The 25,805-nt window shown below is 38.8% G+C and overlaps 1 protein-coding gene across 1 annotated transcript; it reads right to left on the bottom strand.

Moving 5' to 3' along the window:
* Positions 1-252: 252 nt before the first annotated feature.
* On the bottom strand, positions 253-11,083 carry LOC100349977 (vomeronasal type-2 receptor 116-like). Its single transcript, XM_089315537.1, has 3 exons — positions 11,057-11,083; positions 3,780-3,903; positions 253-1,166 (listed from the first exon to the last, which is right to left on the bottom strand). Exons 1-3 carry the CDS (start codon positions 11,081-11,083, stop codon positions 253-255), a joined length of 1,065 nt encoding a protein of 354 aa, XP_089171663.1.
* Between the last annotated feature and the right edge of the window lie 14,722 nt (positions 11,084-25,805).

Below are 25,805 nucleotides of genomic sequence, written 5' to 3' on the forward strand. Positions count from 1 at the left end.
GAGCCAGAAGCCAAGAAAAAAATTGCCTGACAGGAACTGAATAACTCTGAGTTGTCACCACTCACTCAAAAGGTTTATTTTCCTGGGAATCTCAGCTACTGTCATGTGAGACAAAGCCATCTTAATTGCTAGGACAAATGTCTAACCAATGATGGTTTTTAGTTTTGCTTATTTTCCAGTGTTGGAATGCCACTATCCTTTGGTTTCTGTTTACAAAATTTGAAAATGTGAAGAAACTCAAGAAAAAATGCTTTAGGATCCTGCATAACTGTGTTGGTTCTTTAAAGCTTTCAAAGAATTTTTATCAGATTTTATGAGTATAATGTAGCACTTGGGGGCAAAGATGCAGCCCAGGAGGCCTGCACTGGAGGCCAACATGGAGAAGACCTCCACAGCCACCATGACCTTCCCCTTGGTACTGTGGTAGACAGGCAGGAAGGTCACCCAGACACTGCAGAACACCAGCATGCTGAACGTCAGGAACTTGGCTTCATTGAACGTGTCAGGCAGATTCCTGGCTAGAAAAGCCACAGTGAAGCTCACCAGGGCCAAGGAGCCCAGGTAGCCCAGGACACAGTAGAAGGCAGTGACTGAGCCCTTGTTGCAAACCAGGATGATGTGGCCATGCTCAGAGTGTGCATCTAACTCAATAAAGGGAGGATAGGTTCCCAACCAGATGCCACAGAGAGCCAGTTGGATCAGGAAGCAGATGGGAATGAGGGAGTTAGAAGCTCCTGATACCAGCAGTCGCCTCGTTGTTCTTCCAGGTTTCAGTGCTTTGAAGGCCAGAATCACAGTGATGGTCTTGGCCAGCACAGTAGAAACAGCCACTGTGAACAAAAGACCAAATGCTATTTGCTGGAGGAGGCAGGTGGCTGTGTTTGGACGGCCAAGGAAGAGTAAGGAGCAGAGGAAGCACAGGAGGAGGGTGATGAGCAGGATGTAGCTGAGGGTCCTATTATTGGCCTTGACGATGGGAGTGTCTCGGTGCTTCACAAAGACCCAGAGGACTGCAGCTGTGAGGACAGAGAAGCACAGAGCCACACAGGCCAGAGCCATCCCCAGGGATTCCTCAAAGGCTAAGAATGTCACCAGCTTGGGGAGGCAGTGGTTTCTCTCCATGTTTGGGTACTCATCATCTGCACACGGGATACACTGTTCTGCATCTGTGGGAAAAAGGAAGACTCTGTTTCCATTTCATAATTTTCTCCTCTATCCCTGTTAAGAAATATGGTCACCTTTGCAATGTCACATTGAGTCCAGCCTGTAGTGATGGATACCAAGAAACACTAGAGAAAATTCCTGCATTCCTAATCCAGTGAGAATGCCCATTTCCATTTGGCAGAAATTCATTCAAACAAGCACCTAGGCACATGGGGCTCTGTGAACTCATCTTATCGCTCAGAGATTTTATTTTAGTGTTTTAATTTCTATAAAATGATGAATTTCCTGTATTTCATATGGGCATGGATTCTTCCAAGCCCTCTTCACTACAGCCCCCAGTTACTTTCTCAGGAGAATCCTTTTATTCACATGGATTGTAGTATTTATCTGGGGTCATCAGTGTTAAGGTTTTTCTCACTTATTCTCAAATGGAGATGACTTATATAAATCATGTGTCATTCCTGAGACCTCCGTACATTTTTCTCTACTCTAATTCCTACATGGACTCATCTTGTCAGTATTTCCATATATCTGTTGTGATACTGTGCTTGAATAAAAGAGAACTGTAGCTGTTTATCTTTCTGAGGTTATAAGAAAGTAAGTAGTATTTTCATCATGTTACCGAAACACAACTAGGTTCTCTTGTTAACCTGAAAGCATGACTTTTTCACCATTTTATCTCACGTGAACACCAAATTGTACACCACATTGTCTCACTTGAAATAATGCACTTCTGCTGCTACAACATGAGAAAAGTCATTAAGAATAGGCCAGTTGGTGAATATGTCTCTCTTTCAAATGTCAAACAAACAAAAATAGGGTCATTGTTGTGGCATAGTAGGTAAAGCCACCACCTACAATGCCAGCATCCCATATGGATATTGTTTTGTGTCCCAGTTGATCAGTTTCCAATCCAGGTCCCTTCTAATTGCCTAGGAAGAATAGCAGAAGATGGCCCAAGTACTTGGGACCCCCACACCCATGTGGGAGACCCAAAGGAAGCTCTTGGCTCCTGGCTTCTGCCTGGCCCAGACTGAGCCAATGTTTCCATCTGGGGCCTGACAATTAGATTGAAATTCTCTCTCTCTCTCTCTCTCTCTCTCTCTCTCTCTTTCTCATTCTCTGAATCTCTGATTTTCAAATAAAATAGATAAATCTTTTTTAAAAAAATAAAAAAATGTTATTAGTAGGGCTACACTTGCAGTAAGAGTCCTACTTTGCTTTTATCCTTGGTGCTCATGCAAAAATACAAGCTTCTGGGACAAGACTTGTGATGTAGTGGTTAAAGTCACTGTTTGCGATGATGGCATCTCATACAGGCACCTGTTCATGTCCTGGCTGCTTCACTTCCAAACCATCTCCATGCCAATGTGCCTAGGAAACCAGCAGAGGAAGGCTCAAATGTTTGGGCCTCTGCAAGACCTGGAAGAAGCTCCTGGTTTCTTTCTTTGGCCTGGCCCATAACCAGCTATTGCAGCTATCTGGAAAGTGAATCTACCTGATGGAAGATTTTCTCTGTATCTTCTCTCCCTCTCTATTACACTCTCCCTCTATCTGTAACTCTAATATTGAAACAAATAAATAAATATATTTTGTAAAAAGAGGGAATATGAACATTTGCAAAAATTTAGAGGAATTCTCTCTTTCAATTCTTTTCAATGTATACTGTTTACTTTTAATAGAATGTAGGTGCTTCTTGCACCTGTCTCAGAGATACCCCAGGAATACATAGGCAAGGGTATATTGTACAATGGGTTAATGCATGATACTTTAGTTTTCTTTCTTTCACTAACTTTCTGCATGTTGAGTGTTTTCACAGAAACTTGAAGTCATTTTTCTGTTATCTTCTTTCTACATGAAACTATATATAGCTTGTTTTAAGATACTGAAATCAAAATATTTCTTGAGCAAAGATTATGTGAATTAAAACATCCTTTGGAAGAATTCAAATTATTAATACCATATTTATTCTACATTGAACAGTGGAACTATTTACCAATGAGACTTTTACATTTCTCAAAACATTTGGCTTTGATATTTTATTTGATGTTTAACATTCCTTAAATGTTTTTTGAGTTAGCAAGTTGCATCATTTTTAGGATGCTGTGTCTCTATATTGAATCTTGTTTTTCCTCTTCTACTGGTTTGTACATAAAGGAAAAGTGGTTGCATTCATTATGTGTACTGCACACCATGCACTATGTCAAAGAGGCAGCACAGAAAGTAATACAGTATTCCCATCACAATTCATGTGAAGTAGCTACCTGCTTATCAGCTGTTTATTAAAAAGTTTTGATTTCAAGCCTTCTAGATATCCTTAAAAACACAAATATTGTATTTCTTGTTTAGACCTTAGATCTCAATTTGAGAGTCTTGTCCATCATTGGATGGGAAAGAAGGATGACAGATAGAATTATTGTCAGCATTGAGCTTGAGAGGATAAGCACCACTAGACAACAGCTTACACTTAATGAGATGGCAATAGTGAGCATACAACAAAGGAATGGAAATAATGAGTGAAGACTATTATCTCATCGCAAATATTCTTGGTTTACTTTTTATCAAGAAACAGTTCAGAACCTGGGGTTCTCACAGGTAAGTTATATGTTTTCTACCTGTATGATTGGAAATGTCTCTTTCTGGACAAACAACGCAAGTATAGCAGCAGACATGTTTTCCTTCCTGTGGTATTTTCCTGAATCCTGGACCACACCTCTGGCTACACAAAGACTGAGGAGTCTGATGGGGAAAGAGAAGTGATGGTTATTGCTTTACATGACATTAAGCACTGTGATAGGATGTCTCTAACTGCCTTTTCATCCCAAGGTCATCATTATGTCCTCCCCAGTCTGTATTTGTTGATTTTATTCATACATCCCATTGGAGTTTCTAAGATGCTCATTCCAGGTTTGTCAATTGACTGCCAAATATTATGAGGGCACCTGATGGGTTTAATTTTGCTCATCACTGGATCTATGCTTCTGGGCATTTGTCTCTTTATTGAATTGCTTCCTCTGAAATCTTTTCAGTTCAGTTTTTATGTGGTAATCATTCTCAGAATGTGTATGTCTGAGACTATTTTACATGTCTCTTTCCTTTATTGAGTAGATTTTACATGCAAGAAAAAATATCCAAAAAATATGATGACTAAGTACACTTCTATTAGTAGCTACTCAGAAAAAAGACAAGCCTACAAGTAAAAGATGAGCAAATGTTAAAAACCATGGATTGCGCATTGATCTACTTCTAAATGTCTAGACACAGGGAGAGCATCAATTCCTGATTCTACCAATGCATTTGTGGTATAACATACAATAGTCATACAAATCAGCCACAAAATTGCCTGGGGTGTATCAACAGCACAATGATGATAAATTTTTTATCACAGCTGTGTGGTGATATTCAGAAGAAAAACTGAACTGATTCACAAGCACAATGACAAAGGAAAATGGGAATAGTTTCTACAAATAGTCAACTCATAATTTACTTGTGTTCATACTGCATCAAAACATAATAATGACTCTCACCAAGTGATTAAAATATCACTATGCTTATAAATATATATATAATACATGAAATTTTTTCAAGTTATATTAATAAAAAAGTTGAAATAAAATTTTAGAATCTGTGTATGCATGCATTTAGTAATTTATTTCTGTATATTGATCTCCATCTCCATTCCTTAACCTTGCTCATTCTAGTCACTCAACCTCGGGATGCATAAATATGCCAAAAGTAAAAAACAACAATATCTAATACACATGTGCACTTCTAATACACACTGGTTCTTATATGTGTAAGGAACACCATAACTTTGGAAGCCAAGATGTGAAATGAGAGTTGAATGCTTATTTAAATTCTCACACATAATCTCCTCTCAGATTCTATTCAGAACCTCCATATGTATCCAATATTCCCATGGATCCACACCTCCTTAAATGCAACAGGCCATTCTATCATGTCTTCATTGAGGACCAACTCTTGGCCGTGTGCACTCTCAGAGGAAAACTCCCCAATTTTAATCAGCAAACGAAATCCAGCAGGAAAATTCACAATGTTGTGGATATCACAGTGTGACATACGATGTCTTGTTTCATGGAAGGAAACATCCTCCCCAGCACTGTTGGTAAATTGGATTTTCCTCAGAAGTGGATGAAGCTGGAGGGGAGGCACAATTGGAAAGAGGGAGAACATTCAGATGAGAGGTGGGAGGTGCACATGAGAAATCCTGCTTTTCCCTCCTCTCTATCCTCAGAGAGTCTATTTGGTAAAGGCTGAGTTTTGTCTGAATGGTCACCATATTGTGGGTTCAAGTGTAGGGAATTCTGCCTCTCCCCAATTAAAATGATGGGGAGCATTTGAATCCAAACAGAGAAATCACAGAATGTGTCCCACAAGGTGGCTGACCATGAAGGATTAGTCAGAGATTTAGGAAAGCTCATCTTAGTTCTTCCACATGAGAACAACACGGCTTTGTATGTGAGATATCTTGATCATTGTGATGGTTCCACAGGGGAGTGCAACGGTGTGCACTTTTAAAAGTTTAATCCTACCCCCCCAAAATTATGAAATTCTCTCTTTTTTAAAAAAAATAGATTCAGCTGGATACCATTATGCATAACAAAATATAGCCATTCCATAAAGAAAATATCAAATAATTTTTTTGGTGACAGGTACCATTTATAGAATGGAAGAAAAACCCACAATATATAAAAATGAAACTGTCTTCTCTGGATTTGGTTTGTGTTTATCACCCTTGTGTAAATTCCTGTGGAGTAGTAGTCTTTCTACTTTTCACTTGTGGAACTTATGATTAGTAGTGTATTAACCCTGCAACTTAAAGTAAATGGAAATGATGTTATTGCAAAAATTAAAAGGAAAATAGGAAAGGAAGTAGTGGGGATTGAGAAAGGAAAAAAGGATGGTTATCTTCTTAGAATTGTATCAATGAAATACATAAAATCTGTTCTTTTATATTAGAAAAAATTTCTTCATTTAACAAATTTGTGCTGTCTTGTGGTGCAGCAGGTGAAGCCACTTTCCACTGTGCCCAGAACCCCTGTGAGAGCCAGTTTAAATCCCAGCTTTTCTACTACTGATTCAGCTTCCTGCTAATGTGCAGTTGAATTTAATTAAATGAATTAAAAATTGAAGCATAATTTTTCTTAATAAACATTTTCCCAAATCAGCTTGTACATCCCTGGCTGCCCTTGGTAATTCTAAACTTATAAAATTATGTATGATGTATATGTGTAATTTATTGTAAAATATTTTCACCTTAGTAAAGTTTAATAATAATGTGCCATGACTTTTTTTTGACAGGCAGAGTTAGACAGTGAGAGAGAGAGACAGAGAAAGGTCTACCTTTTTACATTGGTTCACCCCCCAAATGGCTGCTATGGCTGGTGTGCTGCGCTGATCTGAAGCCAGGAGCCAGGTGCTTCCTCCTGGTCTCCTATGTGGGTGCTGGGCCAAAGCAATTGGGTCATCCTCCATTGCCATCCCAGGCCACAGCAGAGAGCTGGACTGGAAGATGAGCAACTGGGACAGAACTGGTGCCCCAACCGGGACTAGAACCTGGAGTACCTGTGCTGCAGGCAGAGGATTAGCCTAGTGAGCCGTGGTGTCATGACTTTTATTTCTCTCTCTGCACTTTGACTCATTTTTATTGCATATAATGCTACCTTTTGAGATGATAGGGGATATTTTAAAATCAGAAAGATTTTTAGCTGCTGTGGGATACAACATAGTCCATATTTCCTAGCTTTGCAATCATTCCAAAGAAAAGAGTAGTTTTTGATCATTATCTTCTTTCCAGTCTTTGTAATGAGCTGTATTAAGATACTTTATAGGCCGGCGCCGCAGCTCACTAGGCTAATCCTCCACCTTGCGGCGCCGACACTCCGTGTTCTAGTCCTGGTCGGGGCGCCAGATTCTGTCCCGGTTGCCCTTCTTCCAGGCCAGCTCTCTGCTGTGGCCAGGGAGTGCAGTGGAGGATGGCCCGAGTACTTGGGCCCTGCACCCCATGGGAGACCAGGATAAGTACCTGGCTCCTGCCATCGGATCAGCACGGTGCTGCAGCCTGCTGGCCGTGGCGCGCCGGCCGCGGCGGCCATTGGAGGGTGAACTAATGGCAAAGGAAGACGTTTCTCTCTGTCTCTCTCTCTCACTGTCCACTCTGCCTGTCAAAAAAAAAAGATACTTTATAGCATTTCATCCTACAGTGAGAAACATTGTTCTTCTATGATCTGTCATTATAGAGTCTGAGTTGAAAATGTTGCATGGAACTAAACTCACTCCCTAGAAAAAGACAGTCTCTTCAACAAGTAGTGTTGGGAAATTTGGATTTCTATTTGCAGAGATTTGAATTCAGACTGTTACCTTACACCCTATAAAAATATCAACTCATATTTTATCAAGGATCTAAGCCTAAATCCAAAACCATCAAATTATAAGAGGCAAATACTGGGGAAACACTGCAGGACGTTTACCTAGGAAACAATTTCTTGGATAAGATACAAGAAATAAAGGCAATAAAGGCAACAAAATACATTAAGCTAAGTAACTCAGCAAAAGATACACTCATCCAAGTGAAGACACTACTTACAGAATGGGGGAAAATATTTGCAAAACATGGATCCAATAAAGTATTAATCTCCAGATTGTATAAGGAGTTCAAGAAACTTAACAACAACATAACCAAAAATCAAGTTAAGAAATGACCTAAGGATAATAACAGGCATTTTTCAAAGGATGAAATACAAATGGCCAAGAGAAATATGAAAAGATGATCAGGACTGCTAACCATTAGGGAAGTGCCAATAACAACTACAGTGAGATTTCACTCCACTCCGCCAAGAGTGAGTATTATCCAAAATTTGAAAAATAACAAATTCTGATGAGGATCTGGAAAAAAATACGCCAATACATTTGATGGGAATGATTGTAAGCTGGCACAACCATAATGGAAGATAGTAGAGAAATTCCTCTAAAAACCAATACTAGTTCTACCACATGGCCCAGTTCTCTCACTCTAGTGAATGCATCCAAAGGAAACAAAATAAGCACATGAAAGAGTCACTTGCACTCCCAATTCTATAGCAGCTCAATGCACAATACCTAAGATGTGGAATCATCTAAATGTTCATCAGCTGATGACTGGGTGATGGAATTCTGATATCTATATATCTATATATCTATCTATATATATATATATATATTTGTGATATATATATATATATTTGAATATTACTTATCCATGAGAAAAATGAAATCTTGACATTTAAAACAGGAGGACATTACAGTAAATTACATAAGCCAGGCCTACAAAAACATCTTGTTTTCTCTTATTTGTGCTAGTTAATATATAGAGTATAAAATGGTGTGGTTGTCTGATCACTGTCTATGTAATCTTAATATTGTTTCCCTGCAGCATACCATGTTATTGACAATATGCTCCTCTATCACATGTAAAAAAAGAAATTGAGTAGGGGATATAGAGCTCTATTTAGGTATTAGTAATGCTATGTTCTATTTTTCGGCATTGGTTATCAGTGTGATCAGATGTCCAAAACTATTTATCTGTAGACTTATGTGCATTTCATAGTATTTATAGTGTTTTTAAATATTTTCAACATGTTCCATAGCAGAAATTGTTTTTTAAAATGTTCAATAGCAGATAACAAATCCTCCAAACACAGATAACTATTACAGATGTATCTAAACACAGTGAGGTATGAAAGAGTCCACTTTCCATCATACCTGATCATGCCATTCTCAACATGAAAACACGGTCATATGGTAATGCAATAAAAATACCTGAGAATGCCATCAGGTGTTCAGTGCATGTCCTGTTCTGGGAGATGTTTACCTGCCATGGAAGAATCCTAGGTTGAGCTGCATCTCCTGGAGATCCCTTTTCTATTTGCTCTGAAAGCATCTTATGGAGGGCATGGGCCACTGCATACACAGCATTGTAGATGAAATAGCTGGAGTCAGATATGGTCAGCATGTCAATGTGTCCTGGGAAAAACTCAAAGGAAGCATTTGGTGGGCAGACTCCAATTGTTCCACAAAGTGACCCAGGAGGTAAGCAGTGAAAAGCATGAAGCCATAGTTGACTGAGGAAGAAATCTTCTGGGTAGTGGGAAGGGTCCACTGTCTTGACAAAGTGGTTGAGGCCAGGAATTACTCCCTTGTGGTGTGAAAATGAGAAGCCTCCATGAAAAGAGTGCAGCATGTGGTCTGTCTCATGCACAACAATCTCCCACTTTGCAGCCATGATCCACACCTTCCCCAGGGTTAAATAGTATTTGCTTAGAAATTCCATGGTATAGAGGCTCCTCACATCACCATATAGAATATGCACATTTGCTGATGAAATTCGGATCCCCTCTAGGAAAGAGATTTCACTTTCTTCATACCTTGACTTAGCGTCAGGGAGCTTTACTGAATAGGCCAAGCAGACACCTTTCTTTACCATCTCAGCTTCAATATCCTGTAGGAACTGCTCTCCTTTCATGTCATTAGATACAAAGATCGCCACCCAAATCCAGCCAAAATGTAGCAGCAAGGAGAGCATTCCACAGGCCAGAGAGCTGTCACTAGTGGCCATCTGATAGAGCGATGGAAACTTGTCTCTCTCACTTAGCATGGGATCAAAAGGACCGTATGTGATCTGAATGGAAAGGAAACCATGATGATCTGAGGTTTGTGGGTAGAGAAGACCACGTTCTATCATCTGGGTTCAGAGAAATCCATGCTTCAATGCTTATTGCTTTCAGGATTAGAATGGATATCCTCATTCACAGCATGCAAAAATGTGTAAGATACCTGTAAATCTTCATATTCATTTGAGGGTAGAAGAGTGCATGGATTTTGGACCAGGACATTGGTTTTTCCCACTTTTCACCCCATGTTACATCTGGAGATAGCCCCCATTGAAACTGGTGTTAATGTTTCCTCTGAGCCAAACAACCTTTTACTGTGTTGATTTCTTGATAGCTTGAATTTCATTAATTTTTCTGTCATAACCTAAATTGCCTTGAAGAAAACACTCACCTACCATCTCTGAGTTTTCTTAAACTTGCTTTTCAGACCAGAATCCTCCTATGCTACTCTACTGTGAGTTTGCTGGTAATGTGTGTAGATTGCCACCTGTTTGAAGTGGGTTTCCTTTAAGAATCCTAAGAATGTGAATGCAGACCCTTGGAGGTCGCTTGAATGGATTATGTAATTGGGTTCCTGACACCTAATTGGGAGATTTGAATTGAGTTCCAGGCCCCTCAGTTTTTCAAGGACAGTCAGCAGCAGAACCATAGTGGGTATTTGTTGACTAAATGAGTGAATGGGTGTACACTGTGTGTCTCATTGTTTCTCAGTTCATGAAACACACAGTAAGATTTAAATCTCTTTGTTGCACATGGAAAGTGAACTGGGAATGCTGTGAAGGAATCTGCTGAATGTGAAGAAGTCAGGATTGGAAGGGTGTGAAATCTCATGCAACTGTAACTCAGCCCCAAACACTCTTTAATGATCATTGGGGCTGTTATGTTCCATGGAATCCAAAGGAAAGTACTGTCCCAGGTCTTCATATATCCATGTATAACATGGAGTCATCCTAGGACATCTCTGTGCTGTGGGTATTTCCTGTGAACAGTCAACAATCTATATTCCCAAGAGGTGGGGATGGATACATTGGCCCCAGAAGAGTATCTTGGTGGAGGCTCTCAGCTTCCACTGTTCCTTCCCTTTCTCAGTCTAAGGAATTCCCCAAAATCTTTTTCAACTAATAGTGGAATATGTCACTTGGCTTCCACAGGACCTTGCCCCAGATGTAACAGATCTGGTGGGAGATGGAAGTATTTCTCACCAGATTTCACAACCCATTTACCTGTGGGGTTTTGTAGAGCTCCAACATCGTTCCAATTTCAGCCAAAAATGCTGATGTGGTTCCAGCAATGATGGCAACTGTCTTGCCTTGTGTCTGGCAGGTGTAGTTAGGGATGAGATGATGCTTTCCAGTCAGCCAGTGCAGAGTGCTCCTCAGGGTGAAGTGACCACTGGTTACAGAATTGTAGAGTTGGAAACCCAGGGTCAGGTTGGGGAGGAGCTGGGGGTCCTTATTGATCTCCTGGATGGCAAAGAAGAAGGCCAGCACATATTGGTAGTTCTTCCACAGCCACCTAAAGAGAGGGGCAGCATCAAAAAGAAGGGAGAGAGCATGGAATTAAGAGCAACACCACAGCCATGCCCTGAAGCAGCAATGGTCAGACTCAGGCTTCCATTCAGTGATGAGCTGAGGCTCTGGCACATGGAGGAGGTGTGAGTGAGGTTCCAAGGGCTCTAGAAGATCATGGAATGGCCATTGGACTCCTCTGAAGCAAACTGTGCCCATGATCACACTCACCTTCCCAAGCCCTTCAGGAAAGCCTTGATGTGTCCCAACATGGGATTTCACTTCTACTTAAGGATGGAACCCAAGAGGCAAGCATCACTGTTTTCAGTACCTTTCGAAATAATTGAACACCATCTGACTTGTCAGTCATTTTAGCATTTGGAAGCATCTCTAATTTATTCACCAAAGCCATTTTTATGAGCCCTTTCTGTAATTTTCCACTTAATATACCAACATTCACAGAAGCAATTTTGTTCAAACATAGTTGCTTTAAAAAAGAGCATTTCATTCAGAACGTCAAATTGTCAGAATATTTACAATGTTCACTTTATTTTCCTAAAGCTCTGAATTCCATTTCACCATTTCACTCTTTATTCTTTAATATTTTCTGCATGTTTCTATAAAGCTTAACCAAAACTATGAGTTCTTGGGATTTAGTAATGGCTTTCAAATTTTACCTGTCCAAGAGTGTGAATGTTTTGTTTTCACACAATGGATACCTTTGCACCTCTTCTTACAAAATTTTTTTCTTATTTCTATATTTTATCCATAATTTGAATGTCAAGCAAATACATACTTGTCAATAGATTACGTGGGATTAAATCAATTTATCGAGTCATCTGTTGTTTGGGTGCATTGATCCCTTTTTAAATGTTGAGGTTAATAGATTGTTATTTCAATATGTGTTAAATTTATGAAATATGCCTATACATTTTCTAAAATTCAGTGTTTGATTTTAGGATAAGTGCATTTTTCTCAAGTTTCACACAATTCTGTATTATTCTAACACAGAGAATTTGAATTTTTTACCTAAAATAGTCAAATTTTGTTACTTTTTATAAACAGGTGATTCAAAAGTTTTTTTTATTTCAGAAACAGGGTTTATTTGTTATACACTATGTAGACCAATCAAAAAATATGCTACTGATGGGGCTGGCACTGTGTCGTAGTAGGTTAATCCTCTGCCTGTGGTGCCGCATCCCATATGGGCACCAGTTTTAGTCCAAGCTGCTCCTATTCCCATCCAGCTGTCTGCTATTGCCAGGGAAAGCAGTAGAAGATGGCCCAAGTCCTTGGTCCCTTGCACCCGTGTGGGAGACCCAGAAGAATCTCCTGGCTCCTGGCTTTGGATTGACAAAGCTCTGGCCATTGCGGCTATTTGGAGAGTGAACCAGCAGACAGAAGACTTTTCTCTCTGTCTCTCCCTCTCACTGTCTGTAACTCTACCTATCAAGTAAATAAATTTAAAAATATGCTACTGAAGACTGTTCCATACGTAGTTTTACTTATTTGAATGAAACTTAAGAGCATTGAACTGAAATGTTTCTTGCTTTTAATCATTTTTGCTTAATTGCAATTAATTCCCTGGTACAGGGATTTTTATTCACTGCTGGGTTACTTACAGCACTTGTTGTCAGCTGCAAGCTGACAGGTTTACTTCTTTTCTCCATTACACAAGGCTGCCAGGTCTTAAGTTCAGACCTTGCATATTCATTTCAAGATTCTTGGAGGCTGATCAGGAGGTGAGATCAATAGAGTGGGTGAAAATGTCCATCTCTCACTCTCTGAAGGAGTGGAGAGCAAACAGAAAATGTAAAGGGACGGTTGTGAAAGGCAAAAGAAGGGAAGCAAGTGCAGCCTTCATTGACATGCATTCCTTCAACTTCTCTATATGTTCTTTTTTAATAATTCCCAAGTGCAATTAACCACACACAGGTACAAGCACACACTCTCTCACAGTCTGAACCACAGTTGACACATAACTCAGTGTTGGACTTACCGGTCTCTCTCCATTTTATCCATTGGCCTGGATAAAAAAGATAACCGGATCATGTCTGATTCTGGTTCCAGGAAGTAAAGGGGGAAAAACCCACCCAGTACCAAGTCTCCATCTCTATAGACACTTGGCCTCATGGAATTATAACATTTCCAGGGAGATATGTCCTGTGAACTGTATGAAAAATTCAGGAGTGGGTTGAGAAAAATCACAGAAAACAACATGTCAAGTGAACCAAACATAAAGTTAAAGGCTGAAGTCTCTGCTGATATTGGGAGAGAATGGTCTGTATTATCTCTGATGTCTCAGCCCCCTGCAGTGAGACTAGATATCTGTGTAGTACATAACTGGTCCCAGGATTCCTGTATGCCCTCAAGCTGTAGATAGTGTGTGCTAAATACTGGCTCACACAGGGACACAGCTAGAACCACAAGGAAGACATTTCAAATGGAGTCACAGTGTTTAACCTTGCCTTAATGTCCCTGAGATCAGAAGAGCTCTGGCTTTTATATATTTTATTGCTTCATTTCTGTCCCATCCAGGAATTCATGGCATCACCCTGCCCTGAGGCTATGCACCTGCCACTCTCCATTATGGGGAAAAACAGCTTTGGAAAACATGCTTTGAACTCTCATTCCTCCCTGGGGCACTGCTGGGACAGAGCTCTGTAAACCTGTGTGCACAGGGGCCAAGAGTTGTGAGGTCAGTCTATTGTTTTGATGGATTTGTCAATTGTAGAAAGAATTACTGTTGGAATTAAAAAAAGACACACTCAGTTTTACCTGTTCACACCATCCTTCATCAAGAAGGTGAAAGGTCACATTCACCACTGATGACCCAATATGTACCCAGAAAGTCTCTTCATGGCTGTGCCTAATATCTCTCCCAGGCCTGTAGTAGTCTAATGGAGAAACTGGCTTCATGAATTTTAAATAACTAAGTATATCCAGAGAAGGGCAGTAGTGAATCCCTGCACTTACCCTTAAACATCTTTTTGTGTAATCTAATTGTGTTCAGAGTGCATCAAAATACAGTAAATTTTCTCACCATATGTAATTATGCCTTTCAGAATGTATTCAGGAATATATGTAGCATCCGAGCATGTGTGTGTTCTTTCTTTTTAATTTGCTTCTTTCCCTATTTATTAGCTTTGTTACTACAATTCTCTCAGCTGATGATACAAACTTGCACATTCGATAGACACTGGCTGAGGACATGTGTGAGGAACATCATAGTTTGTGCATATAAGTGAAATGAGAATTGAATGCATATTTTAAAATTTCACACCTCATATCCTCTCACCTCCATCTGTTTCTAATTCTCATGGAATGACACCTCCTTGAATACAGTAGGCCATTCTATCATCTCTGCATTGATGACCAAGTCTTGGTCATGTGCACTCTTGCATGGAAACTCCCCAATTTTAGCCAGCAACCCAAGACCCAAAGAAAAATCCACATACTCTGTTTATCATAGTGTGCCATACTGTGCCTTGATCATGGAAGGATACATTATCCCGAGCCCTGTTTGCAAATTGGATTTTCCTTGGAAGTTGCTGAAACTGTACAATAGGCATAATTGGAAAGAGAGAGAACACTCAAATGAGAAGTGGGAGGTGCATGTTTTCTTAGCAGTCATTATTTTTTCTCAAACTCCCTATCCTCAATGTTTCTTTTTGGTAGAAATTAGGTTTTTTTTTTTTTTTTTTTTTTTTTTTTTTTTTTGGTGGCCACAACCTAATGGGTTCAAATGATTAGAAATGTTTGTCCATGAACCCTTCTAACAAATTGGGAATTGACTTAATACAATCAACATAGGTGTATGATACAGTTCAAGGTTGGCTTGGCTATGGGCTCTTTGCAACTCATCCTAAAGATTTGGTTGCATCTTTATGGAAGCTAACCCTAGTTCTCCAATAACATTAGCAAAACATGGATGGACAGGCCACTATGATTTTTGTGTAGGTTACTCTTCTAGTGGTAGGTTTATTTTAAAATTTTATTTAAATTCAATAAATGAAATTCAAGCTCAGTTTTGGCTCAACACATACAAATCAATCCATAGATTTTTCAGAATTCACAATTTCTGTTTAAAGACACTTTGTTTATCTGGTAGGCCCAAACTTATAAAAATGTGTACATTCTATAAATTTAAACCTATGTATAATACTACTTATGTCATGTTCCATCTCTACCCTTGGACTACTTTATGAAAATGTGATCTTTTCATAATATAAGGATCAGTGTATGACCAAATACAAAACTTCCAAATCTTCACATTATATTACAGCTATTCATAGTGTGAACTAATTCTTGCCTTCTTGGATTATGATGCCTAATATAGGGTATATTAGGAATATATCTTTGGAACCCTTGACAAATTCACTGTAAATTATGCCAAATTACCGACTGTAAATAGGAGCACAGACTATTTCAAGTACTCTTACTATAAGTAAAAAAAGAAATTAGGTGGTGAAATAAACTCTCTGAGGTTAACTTTTACATATGATTATTTGTCTTTTTCCTAGAATTTAATTTCTTCAGCTAATTTAATCTATTTGTACCATGTGCATGCCTATCTGAATTACTAAATATATTTTACATATAAGTAATGAATTCAGATAATGCAGTGGTAAAACCTAAATAAATCTAGGAAGAATTCAAATTCAAAGAAACAAATTCAGGAAGAAAAGCATCCTCAGTATCTAGTGATATTGCTTTCAAGAGGAGCATAAGAGTTTCCTCTGCAAATGTGCACATGCTACACAGTGATGTAGAGTCTTGTAGGTGTATACATTGCAGAAAAATGCTTCTTCATGTGGCTAAGGTGTGGACCATGGCAGCAACGTGGGGCATGGTTGTGGATGAGGCTGTCCCCATGCCGCACTCTGTCATTCTGAGCATAGAGAAGATGACATTTCACATGACCATTGCTTTAAGGAGAGTGACTCTTCACTCACAGCATGGAAGAAAACAGGCAAGATCCCCACATGCTGTGCATGCTTTGCAGTTCCAACTGAGGAATACATGGACTTTGGATGTAGATCATCAGCATAGCGGTCTTTCCCTCATTTTCTCCCCATGTCTCTGGGGAAAACAACCCCCTCTCTCAGCAGTCACTGTTATATGCTCATTAGGAGACTAATTTAAATCTTTACTGCATTGATCTCTTACAACTTTGGTGTTCATGTGTTTCCATAGCATAATCTGAGTTACCTTGGAAATAAAATCAACTTCCAGCACAGAATCCTCCAAAGCTACTGTGTTCTGTGTTTGGCATGATATGTTTAAAAGAATCTGGGAAAGCCCTTAAATAGCTTGAGCATTTTATCATCATTTTGTATTATTAAAGAACCTAATTTTCTGGTTTCAGAAAATATTTCTCTTTTTAAAAATAATATAAAGTAAATCAATGAATTATGAAATAGATACTTAAGAAAATAGTTATTAAAAAGCAAGATACTAAGAAATGTCATGAAAAAGTCATATCTCATAAAATACTACTATACTGGCTATACCTTTATAAGTTATGTTTGCCTAGAATTTTAACACTCAACATATTTATATTTAAGTATTTTGTATATTTGGATACTAGAGATACTATTTTGTATGTTTGGATACTATATATATTTGTATATTTGTATACTAGGTTAACCCTAACCATAACCCTAACCTTTATTATTCTTATTATCTTTATTATTCTTAAAAAATTTGATTTACATGTCACTTTTTTTGTTTTTTTTTTAATTTCCTTTACATTATAGAAACTAGCCTAAAACATGAATAAATAAAAACTAAAAAGTTTTACTAAAATAAACATATATATTCACTGTGTTTTCCTCATAACAATTTGAAATATCCTGTGCATTCAGAAGAGTTGAAGGTGCATACCCAAACATATATTTTTACAAGAATGCTCAGAAAATTCTGCTCATGACACTGAAAGGATGAGACCCCCAAATTGTCACCTGTGAATAATTGAACAAGTTGAATATGGGAAATCCATAACTTTGAATGTTAAACAGGCATAAAAATAATGAAGGATACCTGCTATAAATTAATGAATTGAAAGTGTAATGCCATGTGAAAGAAGGTAGATCTCAGAAGTCGCATATTATCTCATCCCATTGCTAAGAACTATCCAGAAGAGGTAAGCCCATAGAAACTAAAGGAGATGAATGGTTGCATGAACTATGTTCATGGAGGTTTACAAGCAGCTGCTTAGTGGAGAAAGGCTTTGATTATAGGGTGATGCAAAAAGCTGCAATATACACAGACATCATAATTGCATAAACTTGTGAATGTACTTTACAAAAATCAATGCAGAATTTTCATGTGAATGTACTGTAATATCAAATCATTGTACAATACTTCAGTGGTTCTTATTGGGTATGTGAATTTCACCTCAATAATAGCATCATTGTTGCAAGGAATAAGAATTCTAAGCAAAGACCAAAACAGAAAGCTGTCAAATGATAGAGGGCACAATTATAGAATCATTACTATGTAATCGTGAATACTACCTACAAATGTGATAAATATAGTTTTTAAAATAGCCAGGCCGTAATTATTTACTAAGAGTTTTGTGAACAATACAGTGTCCAAAGAGATGAATGCTCAAGGATTATTTGACTTTTGTATTTGGGAAAGAAATTCCATTACATTATTAACACAAAATAAAAAAAAAATGTTCAATGACCTTCATGGAAGCAACATAAAGCATGTATAACTGAGACATATTTTCAAATATGAGTATTTATAACATCTAAAGTGATAAAAAATCAAATTAATTAGTGTGCATATTTTCAGGGAGAGCCCTATCATATAAAATGTGATTACAGTTTATAATTTGATGGCCAGCTCTGTTTCAATTTTAAGCAGTGATTCCTTTCATCTTATATTACTATATTTCTGCCAGCTTTGAGTTTTTGAGAGTAAGAGAGAAACAGAGAGATAATTGAGAGACCAACCTTTCACTGCTTCACATCTCAGTGCCTGAAGCTACTGACAATGGATTGAAGCCAGAGCCAGGAGTCAGGAAAAAAATCAACCTACAAGGACCCAGTAACTCTGAGTCATCACCATTCACTCAAAGGGTTTAATTTCCTGGAAATAAGGTGTGAGGGGTCAGAGCCAAATTACAAACTCAGCTACTGTCATGTGGGACAAGGTCATCTTAATTGCTAGGCTAAATGCCTAACGAACAATGTAGGAATGCTATTTTCCTTTTGTTTTTGTTTATAAGGTTTGAAAATGTGAAGAAACTCATGAGAAAAATACTTTAGGATCCCCTCAAACTTCTCTGGTTCTTAAAAGGTTTCAAAGAATTTTAGTGAGTTTTTATAACACTAAAATAGCCATTGGGGGAAAAGATGCAGCCCAGGAGCACTACACTGGAGGCCAAGATGGAGAAGACCTCCACAGCCACCATGATCTTCATGTTGGTGCTGTGATAGACAGGCAGGAAGGTCACCCAGACACTGCAGAACACCAGCATGCTGAACGTCAGGAACTTGGCTTCATTGAACGTGTCAGGCAGATTTCTGGCTAGGAAAGCCACAGTTAAGCTGGCCAGGGCCAAGGACCAGGTAGCCAAGGACACAGTAAAAGGCAGTGACCCAGCCCTTGTTGTATGCAAGGATGATGTGGTCAGGCTCAGGGTGTCTCTAACTCAATAAAGGAAAGACAAGTTCCCAACCAGATGCCACAGAGAGCCAGTTAGATCAAGGAGCAGATGGGAATGATGAAGTTGGAAACTCCTGATACCAGCAATAGCCTCATTGTTCTTCCAGGTCACATCACAGTGATGGTCTTGGCCAGCATGGTGGAAACAGCCACTGTGAACACAAGGCTTTTTTATTTGTTATTTGTTATTTGCCGGAGGAGGCAGGTGGCTGTGTTGGGATGGCCAATGAAGAGTAAGGAGCAGAGGAAGCACAGGAGGAGGGTGATAAGTAGGATGTAGCTGAGGGTCCTGTTATTGGCCTTGGTGATGGGAGTGTCTTGGTGCTTCACCAAGACCCAGAGGACCGCAGCTGTGAGGACAGAGAAGCACAGAGCCATGCAGACCAGCGCCATCCCCAAGGATTCCTTAAAGTCTAAGGAGGTCACCAGCTTGGGGAGGCAGTGGTTTCTCTCCATGTTTGGGTACTCGTGATCTGCACATGGGATTCAGAGCTCTGCATATGTAGGGGGGAAAAGACTCCATGTTTCCTTATCTCAAATTCTTCATTTTTCTCTGTTGTGAAAATTTCTGCATTCCTAACCCAGGGAGAACACTCATCTACAGGTGCCAAGTAGTCCATCCAACAAAACCTTTAGCAGATGGCAGGGCTTAAATTGCCTTTTCCTTAGGTTCACTGATGGACATGGATGCTTCTCAAATCTTTCTTCTGCTGTCCGCATTGTCTTTCTCATCAGCCTTGTATTTACTTGACTTAGAATAGTTGTTTAGGGGCCTGTGCTATGGCATAGCAGGCAAAGCTGCCGTCTGCAGTGCTGGCATCCCATATGGGCGCTGATTCAGGTTCTGGCTGCTCCACTTCCAATCCAGCTCTCTGCTATGGCCTGGGAAAGCAGTGGAGGATGGCCCAAGTCCTTGGGCCCCTGAACCCATGTGGGAGACCCAGAAGCTCCTGACTCCTGGCTTTGGATAGGTCCAGCTCTGGCAATTGTAGCTATTTTTGGAGTGAATCAGGGGATAGAAGACCTCTCCCTGTCTCTCTCTCTTTCTCTGTCTCTCTCTCTTTCTGTCTCCCTCCCTCTTTCTCTCTCGCTGCCTCCCTATATCTCTGCCTTTAAAATTAATAAATAAATCTTTGAAAAAATTATACTTGTATAGTGTCATCAAGTTTAAAACTTTCCTTGCTCATAATCAGATGGAGAAATAAACTACTTAGTGCTCCTAGGACATCCTCACTTTAAACAATACTTATTTTCTACGATTTTGTTCTTTATATATCTTGGTATCTGTTAGAAGAAGTCTTTCCTTATTTTATATTTTCCTTTCTCTGGAATTCCTGAGGTCAGCTTTATGTATAAATATTGTGATGTATTGAACAGAAGACACTGCATTGGAATGGAATTTTATTTACTTTGGGTAAAATTGTTATTTTCATTAAAATATTGAAGAAAAGCCTGTATTTAAGAAAATTCAACTCATCTCATTTTCAGTTGAAATTATGGTTTGTTATATGCTTGTGTCATCTGCCTGTCAAGAAGACCTTGAACTCTGCAAATAATATTGTGTATTTTAAGATAGCTCACCACTGTTAATATAGCAGGATAGAGGTTACAGAGCACATGTCAATTAATGGACATGTCCTTATTTTAATTAAATTTTAATCACATACAGATATCAGTATTAGTTTGTCTGTTCATTCCAGAAGAATATTACTCAGTTTTTAATAGGACAGGTTTGGGTGTAGCTGAGCATACTTATTGATCTCCTGGATGGCAAAGTGGAAGGCCTACACATATTGGTAGTTCTTCCACAGTCACCTAAAGAGAGGGGAAGCATCAGAGAGAAAGGTGAGACCATGGAATTCAGAAGAAGTCCTAAGTCAGACTATGGTTGCTACTTAGTGATGTGCCAGCCCTGAGGGCCATGGAAGATCTTGAGATGCCTCTTTGACTCCTATGAAGCAAAGTGTTTCCAAATCACTGTGAGGGATGTTCAGGTTTTGTAACTGGGGTGAGGTAGCATACTCCTGTTTCCTGGACAGATATTTGAAGGTCCTACAAATAGTAGGGGTGTGTCTCCATGTGTGGACCAGACAGCAAGATGTTGGCCTCTAGTGGTGTGCAAAAGTAGTGCACACACTCAGCCTCATGAACTTTTCTGGAAAGGACTTGGTGTATCCAGTTTGCAATCCAATTTCTGCTCAGTAGCAGAAACAAACTTACAGGCATTTCTATTTCCCATAAGGTTTTGAATATTTTAAATAACCACCCAACCTTCCAGTTTTTCCAGCTTTGGAAAGCATTCTCCTCTTTATCCATATTCACCTGAGGAACATTTTTGGGCCCTTTGTATAATTTTCTACTCTAATATGTCAACGATTATGAAAGCAGCTTTGTTCAACTATATTCTCTTAGAAAGATGAGCATTTACTTCAGGACTTATGACTTATTGTGTAGAATCCAAGCCTGTTACTCAAGTGTCTTTATTTTCAGTCCTGGTAATGAATTTTCCTCTCTTCATTTCACATCTTGCACCTGAATATGTTCTGCTTATTTTTAGTGGTTTAGCCAACTACATTTATTCTTGGAATTTAAAAATAACTCCCACATATCATTTTTCTATGATATTTAATTGTGTTTTCTCATTGTGAATTATTTTTCTCTTCTTCTATTTGAATTATTCTCATCTTTTCTGAATTCTCAAGTTACCTACATAATTTGAATATAAAAACTCTTCCTTGTTAATAAATTATGAAAGACTAACAATGTTTGTCCATTAAATCATTGTTTTTTCCATGATTCTTTTGTTCTAACTAATAAATTACATGGAATTTTATTTTGTGTTAAATCTTTAAATAAGATATTTATTTATATCTTTTGATATTCTTAATGAGATACCAAGACAGAACTAATAGCTGGTGCCCATGTTATATTACCAAGGTCTAGGCATCAAAAATTCTAGGATGTGACAAGCACTTGATGGCTGGGCCACTTCTGCACAGGACGAGGGTGGAGAGATACTTCCCTAGCTTCAGGACAGAAGGCAGAGTGCACCTCCAGCTTTGGTACCTGAGCTAAAGGCTCTCACTCTGATGTTAGGGATTCCTTCATCTTCAGATCACATTCCACCTCCTCATTTGTAACACAATGCAAACAGACAGTAGCTGTCACCTAACCAAGGAATTCACACACATGAAAGACCTCCCACAAAAATGTTTCCATTCAGATTTTGGGTAGAAATGGAAATACTAAAAGAGATTGGGACACCAAGTGGAAACAGTAATAAGGGATAGGTTATGTAAAGGCACAGGTCAGGGAAACCACAAGGCTGCAATTCTGTCCCCAAAACAAGGAGCTCCCTCCTATGCAAGGTAACCTGCAGAGGGGACAGGTGTAAATTCCAAAAGAAACTCACAAGGGCAGACTAACTCCAATTAAACAACTTAAATGTTCCTCACCCTGTTTTGAACACATGAGCGTGTGGATCTCTTGAATGAGAAGCACTCTCCACTGTTGTGACCAACAAGGTGTTAAACCCCCTTGTTAATCAGCAAACTAGCAGCCCAGCCCAGAATTAATGCCGTTTCTGTAATGCTCCTAAAAAAGTACCATCAGTATCCTAGAGCAAAAAACATTGACTCCTTAGGAAACATATTTCTTTTTCCTTTTCTTTTCATGATCAGGAACACCAATGCTTCCTCTGGTAGAACTGAGTTATTGATTGATGGGGGGTCTGTTTAGAGTGGTAGATCTCAGGCTTTCATAGCTTCTAGTTCAGGCACATCTCAGCAATGCCCTTTTAGGCCATGATACAAGGGAGAGCCCCTTGGGATCTAAGCATGACCTTATGCCAGGTTATCAGTGTCTCAGGACAACTGTGAGCTATCTCCATGGACACTGATTAGACTCATTTGTGGATCCCAACAGTCTCGCCCATTCCAATACCCCAAATAATAGATTGGGGGATGTGGCAAGATTAGTGGGCTTAAAAATGTTGACACCTCTCTTCTGTTCTGAGGGACTAGGGAGCAAACAGAAAAGGGAAATGACAGCTGTGGAAGGGAAAATTAATTAAAAGGACTCAACTTTCAAAGGACTGGATTTCTGTCACTTCTCTGTATACTTCTCAAAATTGCTCATTCCCCTGGACCTACCCCTCCACACAATAAATTTATTTCCGCAAAAATCTTCTCAATTCTCTATTCTGCAACAGCAAGGCTTCTTTAAACATCCCATGGCAAGTGGAAAATCACAGGAACTGTGATAAGTGACATATCCTGTGAAAAGTGACAGAAAATGTATTCGTTATCAAACATTGATTTCCTGGTCATATCTATGGTCTCTCACATTTCATAGAAAAAATCTCAAAAGAATTTTCTTAAATACTTTTATATGATTATTTAAAATGTAACAAGTTATGGTTCCATGAGAATGATTTGCAACTGCATACACTGAGTATTGGCTCTATCCAACTATGTGTCTTGTTCATTACCCACGTCCTTTTCATTTTTCTGTGTGACCACACTTAAAGGATGGTGTCCAAGTACTTTGCAACAGATAATATGTTTTTAGTATATTTTCTATCGTATGTAAAATATATGTAAACCTATAGAAACAAGGAAAGAGGCTGGACCTGTGTTGTACATGGTAAAGCCAACACCTGCAGTGCCGGCATCTCATATGGGGGCTGATTGGATTCCCATCGGCTCCAGTTCCAATCCAGCTCTCTGCTATGGCCTAAAAAAGCAGTAGAAGACGGACCAAGTCCTTGGGCCCCTGCACCCATGTGGGAGACCTGGAAGAAGTCCTGGCTCCTAGCTTCGGATTGGCCCAGTTCCAGCCATGGTGGCCATTTGGGGAGTGAACCGACAGATGGAAGACCTCTCTCTCTCTCTGCCTCTGTGTCAGTCTGACTTTCAAATAAATAAATAAAATTCTTAAAAATTTTAAAAAAGAACCTGAAGGAGATGGAGGGTTCTATGTCCTGTGGTCTGAGAACTTGCTGGTGGCTGCTTAATGGAGAAGAGATTGACTATGGGATGGTGAAGTGGTTTTGGATCTACATAGAGATGTTGTTTGCACAAATCTGTAAACATGTTGTATACAATGCGAATGTACCATGTAAGTATGAATATGCTTCAGTTCCACTGAGGTTTTCAGTTTAAAATGATACACTTTTTAGCTATGTGAATTATATATCAATAGAAACAGCATTCTCTGCATTTGGAATAATGGAAAAAACTCTAAGCAAAGTAAAAAATGAACAGCAGTCAATAGATAGATTTAGTCCTATGTATTTAATTACAGACTTATTTCTATGGATTCATGAAAAATACATATATGTGTGATAAAGATACCACCTTATTTTTATTTTTTGAGTATGAATAAGAAAAGTTCATTAGTTAAATAATGATTCTACAATGATTTCCCCTGAAGATTATGTTAGCAGCTTTGTGGTTTCATAAAAGCATAGGAATGTGATGTTCAGGAAGAAAACATTGTAAATCATGATTAAAACAGATTCTTGGCATAAGCATATTCTCTGTTAGAGTATGTAGGATTTGGGGGATGGGGGTGGGTGTTGGGGTAGAACATAGTAACCCACAGTCAGCTACTCTGATGTTAATAAGAACAAGGATCAAGACATCTTTGAGAATACCAGCGTGTGTAGATGGGCAATGATTATTCATTAAAAGCTGTGTGGACAGTACAGTATCCATTTCAGGATAATAGCATGATCAATAGACTTTGCTACTGGGAAGGAAACCCCACTTAAATTATGGTTCCAACAGTGAAATGACAAACTCAAATGAGCCGGAGTAAACTGAACAAAAAGCATATGTAGTATAGATATCATATCAAATATGAGTGATTGTAGTGTAAGTAAATTGATTAAGGAAATAGATATTAATTCAATATTCCCAAATTCAGGAATAGCTGCTCATAAATATGACATTATTATTTATATCTTTGCTAGTCAGCTGAGGTTAGATTCACACAATTACTCTTTTTCTTTTATTTCAAAAATTCCCCAGCCATGTTTATGTTTTAATAAGTCTAAGAGGAAAGAGAAAAATCACCCACTCAGCTGGGGCTGGTTTGGGACAGAACCAGATTCCCAGAAATAAATGCACATAGGTGACAGGGAACCAATACTTGATCTGTCACCACTGCCTCACAGAGTCTGAATTACTGAGAAGTTGGGGTCAGGAGCTGGAGCCAAGGTTTGAACTCAGACACTCCACTGAGGACATGGTCATCATAATCACTAGGCTAAAATTTTTGCTATCCATTTTGTTAAAAAACAGAGAGAAATCAGCTGGTTGCTAGGTTTTCACAGCATTTGTTTGTCATAGACCCAGAGTTCTGAGATGAGTAGCTGTTAGAGACCACAGTACAGCAGAAACTGCTGAGTGGGAGATCACTAAAGATGGAAGCACAGTGACAGTGAGCATGGCTATGGAAAATACAAGTGAAACCATTGCCCTTGCCTACAGATTTGGGAAGTGTATGTACCTTGATATAATCTATTCTTACTCTTCATCATGAAGTCATAAAATACTGATTTTAAAATGATGTCAGCCATTGGCATTGACAAAGATTTCTGGAAAAGACCCTAGAGGTACAGGCAATAAAAGCCAAAATTGACAAATGGGATTTCACCTAATTGAGAAGTTTCTGCACTGCAAAAGAATCAATCAGCAAAGTGAAGAGACTCTGACAGAATGGGAGAAATTATTTGCAAACTATGCAATTGATAAAAGATTAATAACCAGAATACATAAAG

This window comes from Oryctolagus cuniculus, chromosome 16 (assembly GCF_051225735.1).
Source record: "Oryctolagus cuniculus isolate XC-2025 breed Fujian yellow rabbit chromosome 16, ASM5122573v1, whole genome shotgun sequence".
Taxonomy (NCBI): domain Eukaryota; kingdom Metazoa; phylum Chordata; class Mammalia; order Lagomorpha; family Leporidae; genus Oryctolagus; species Oryctolagus cuniculus.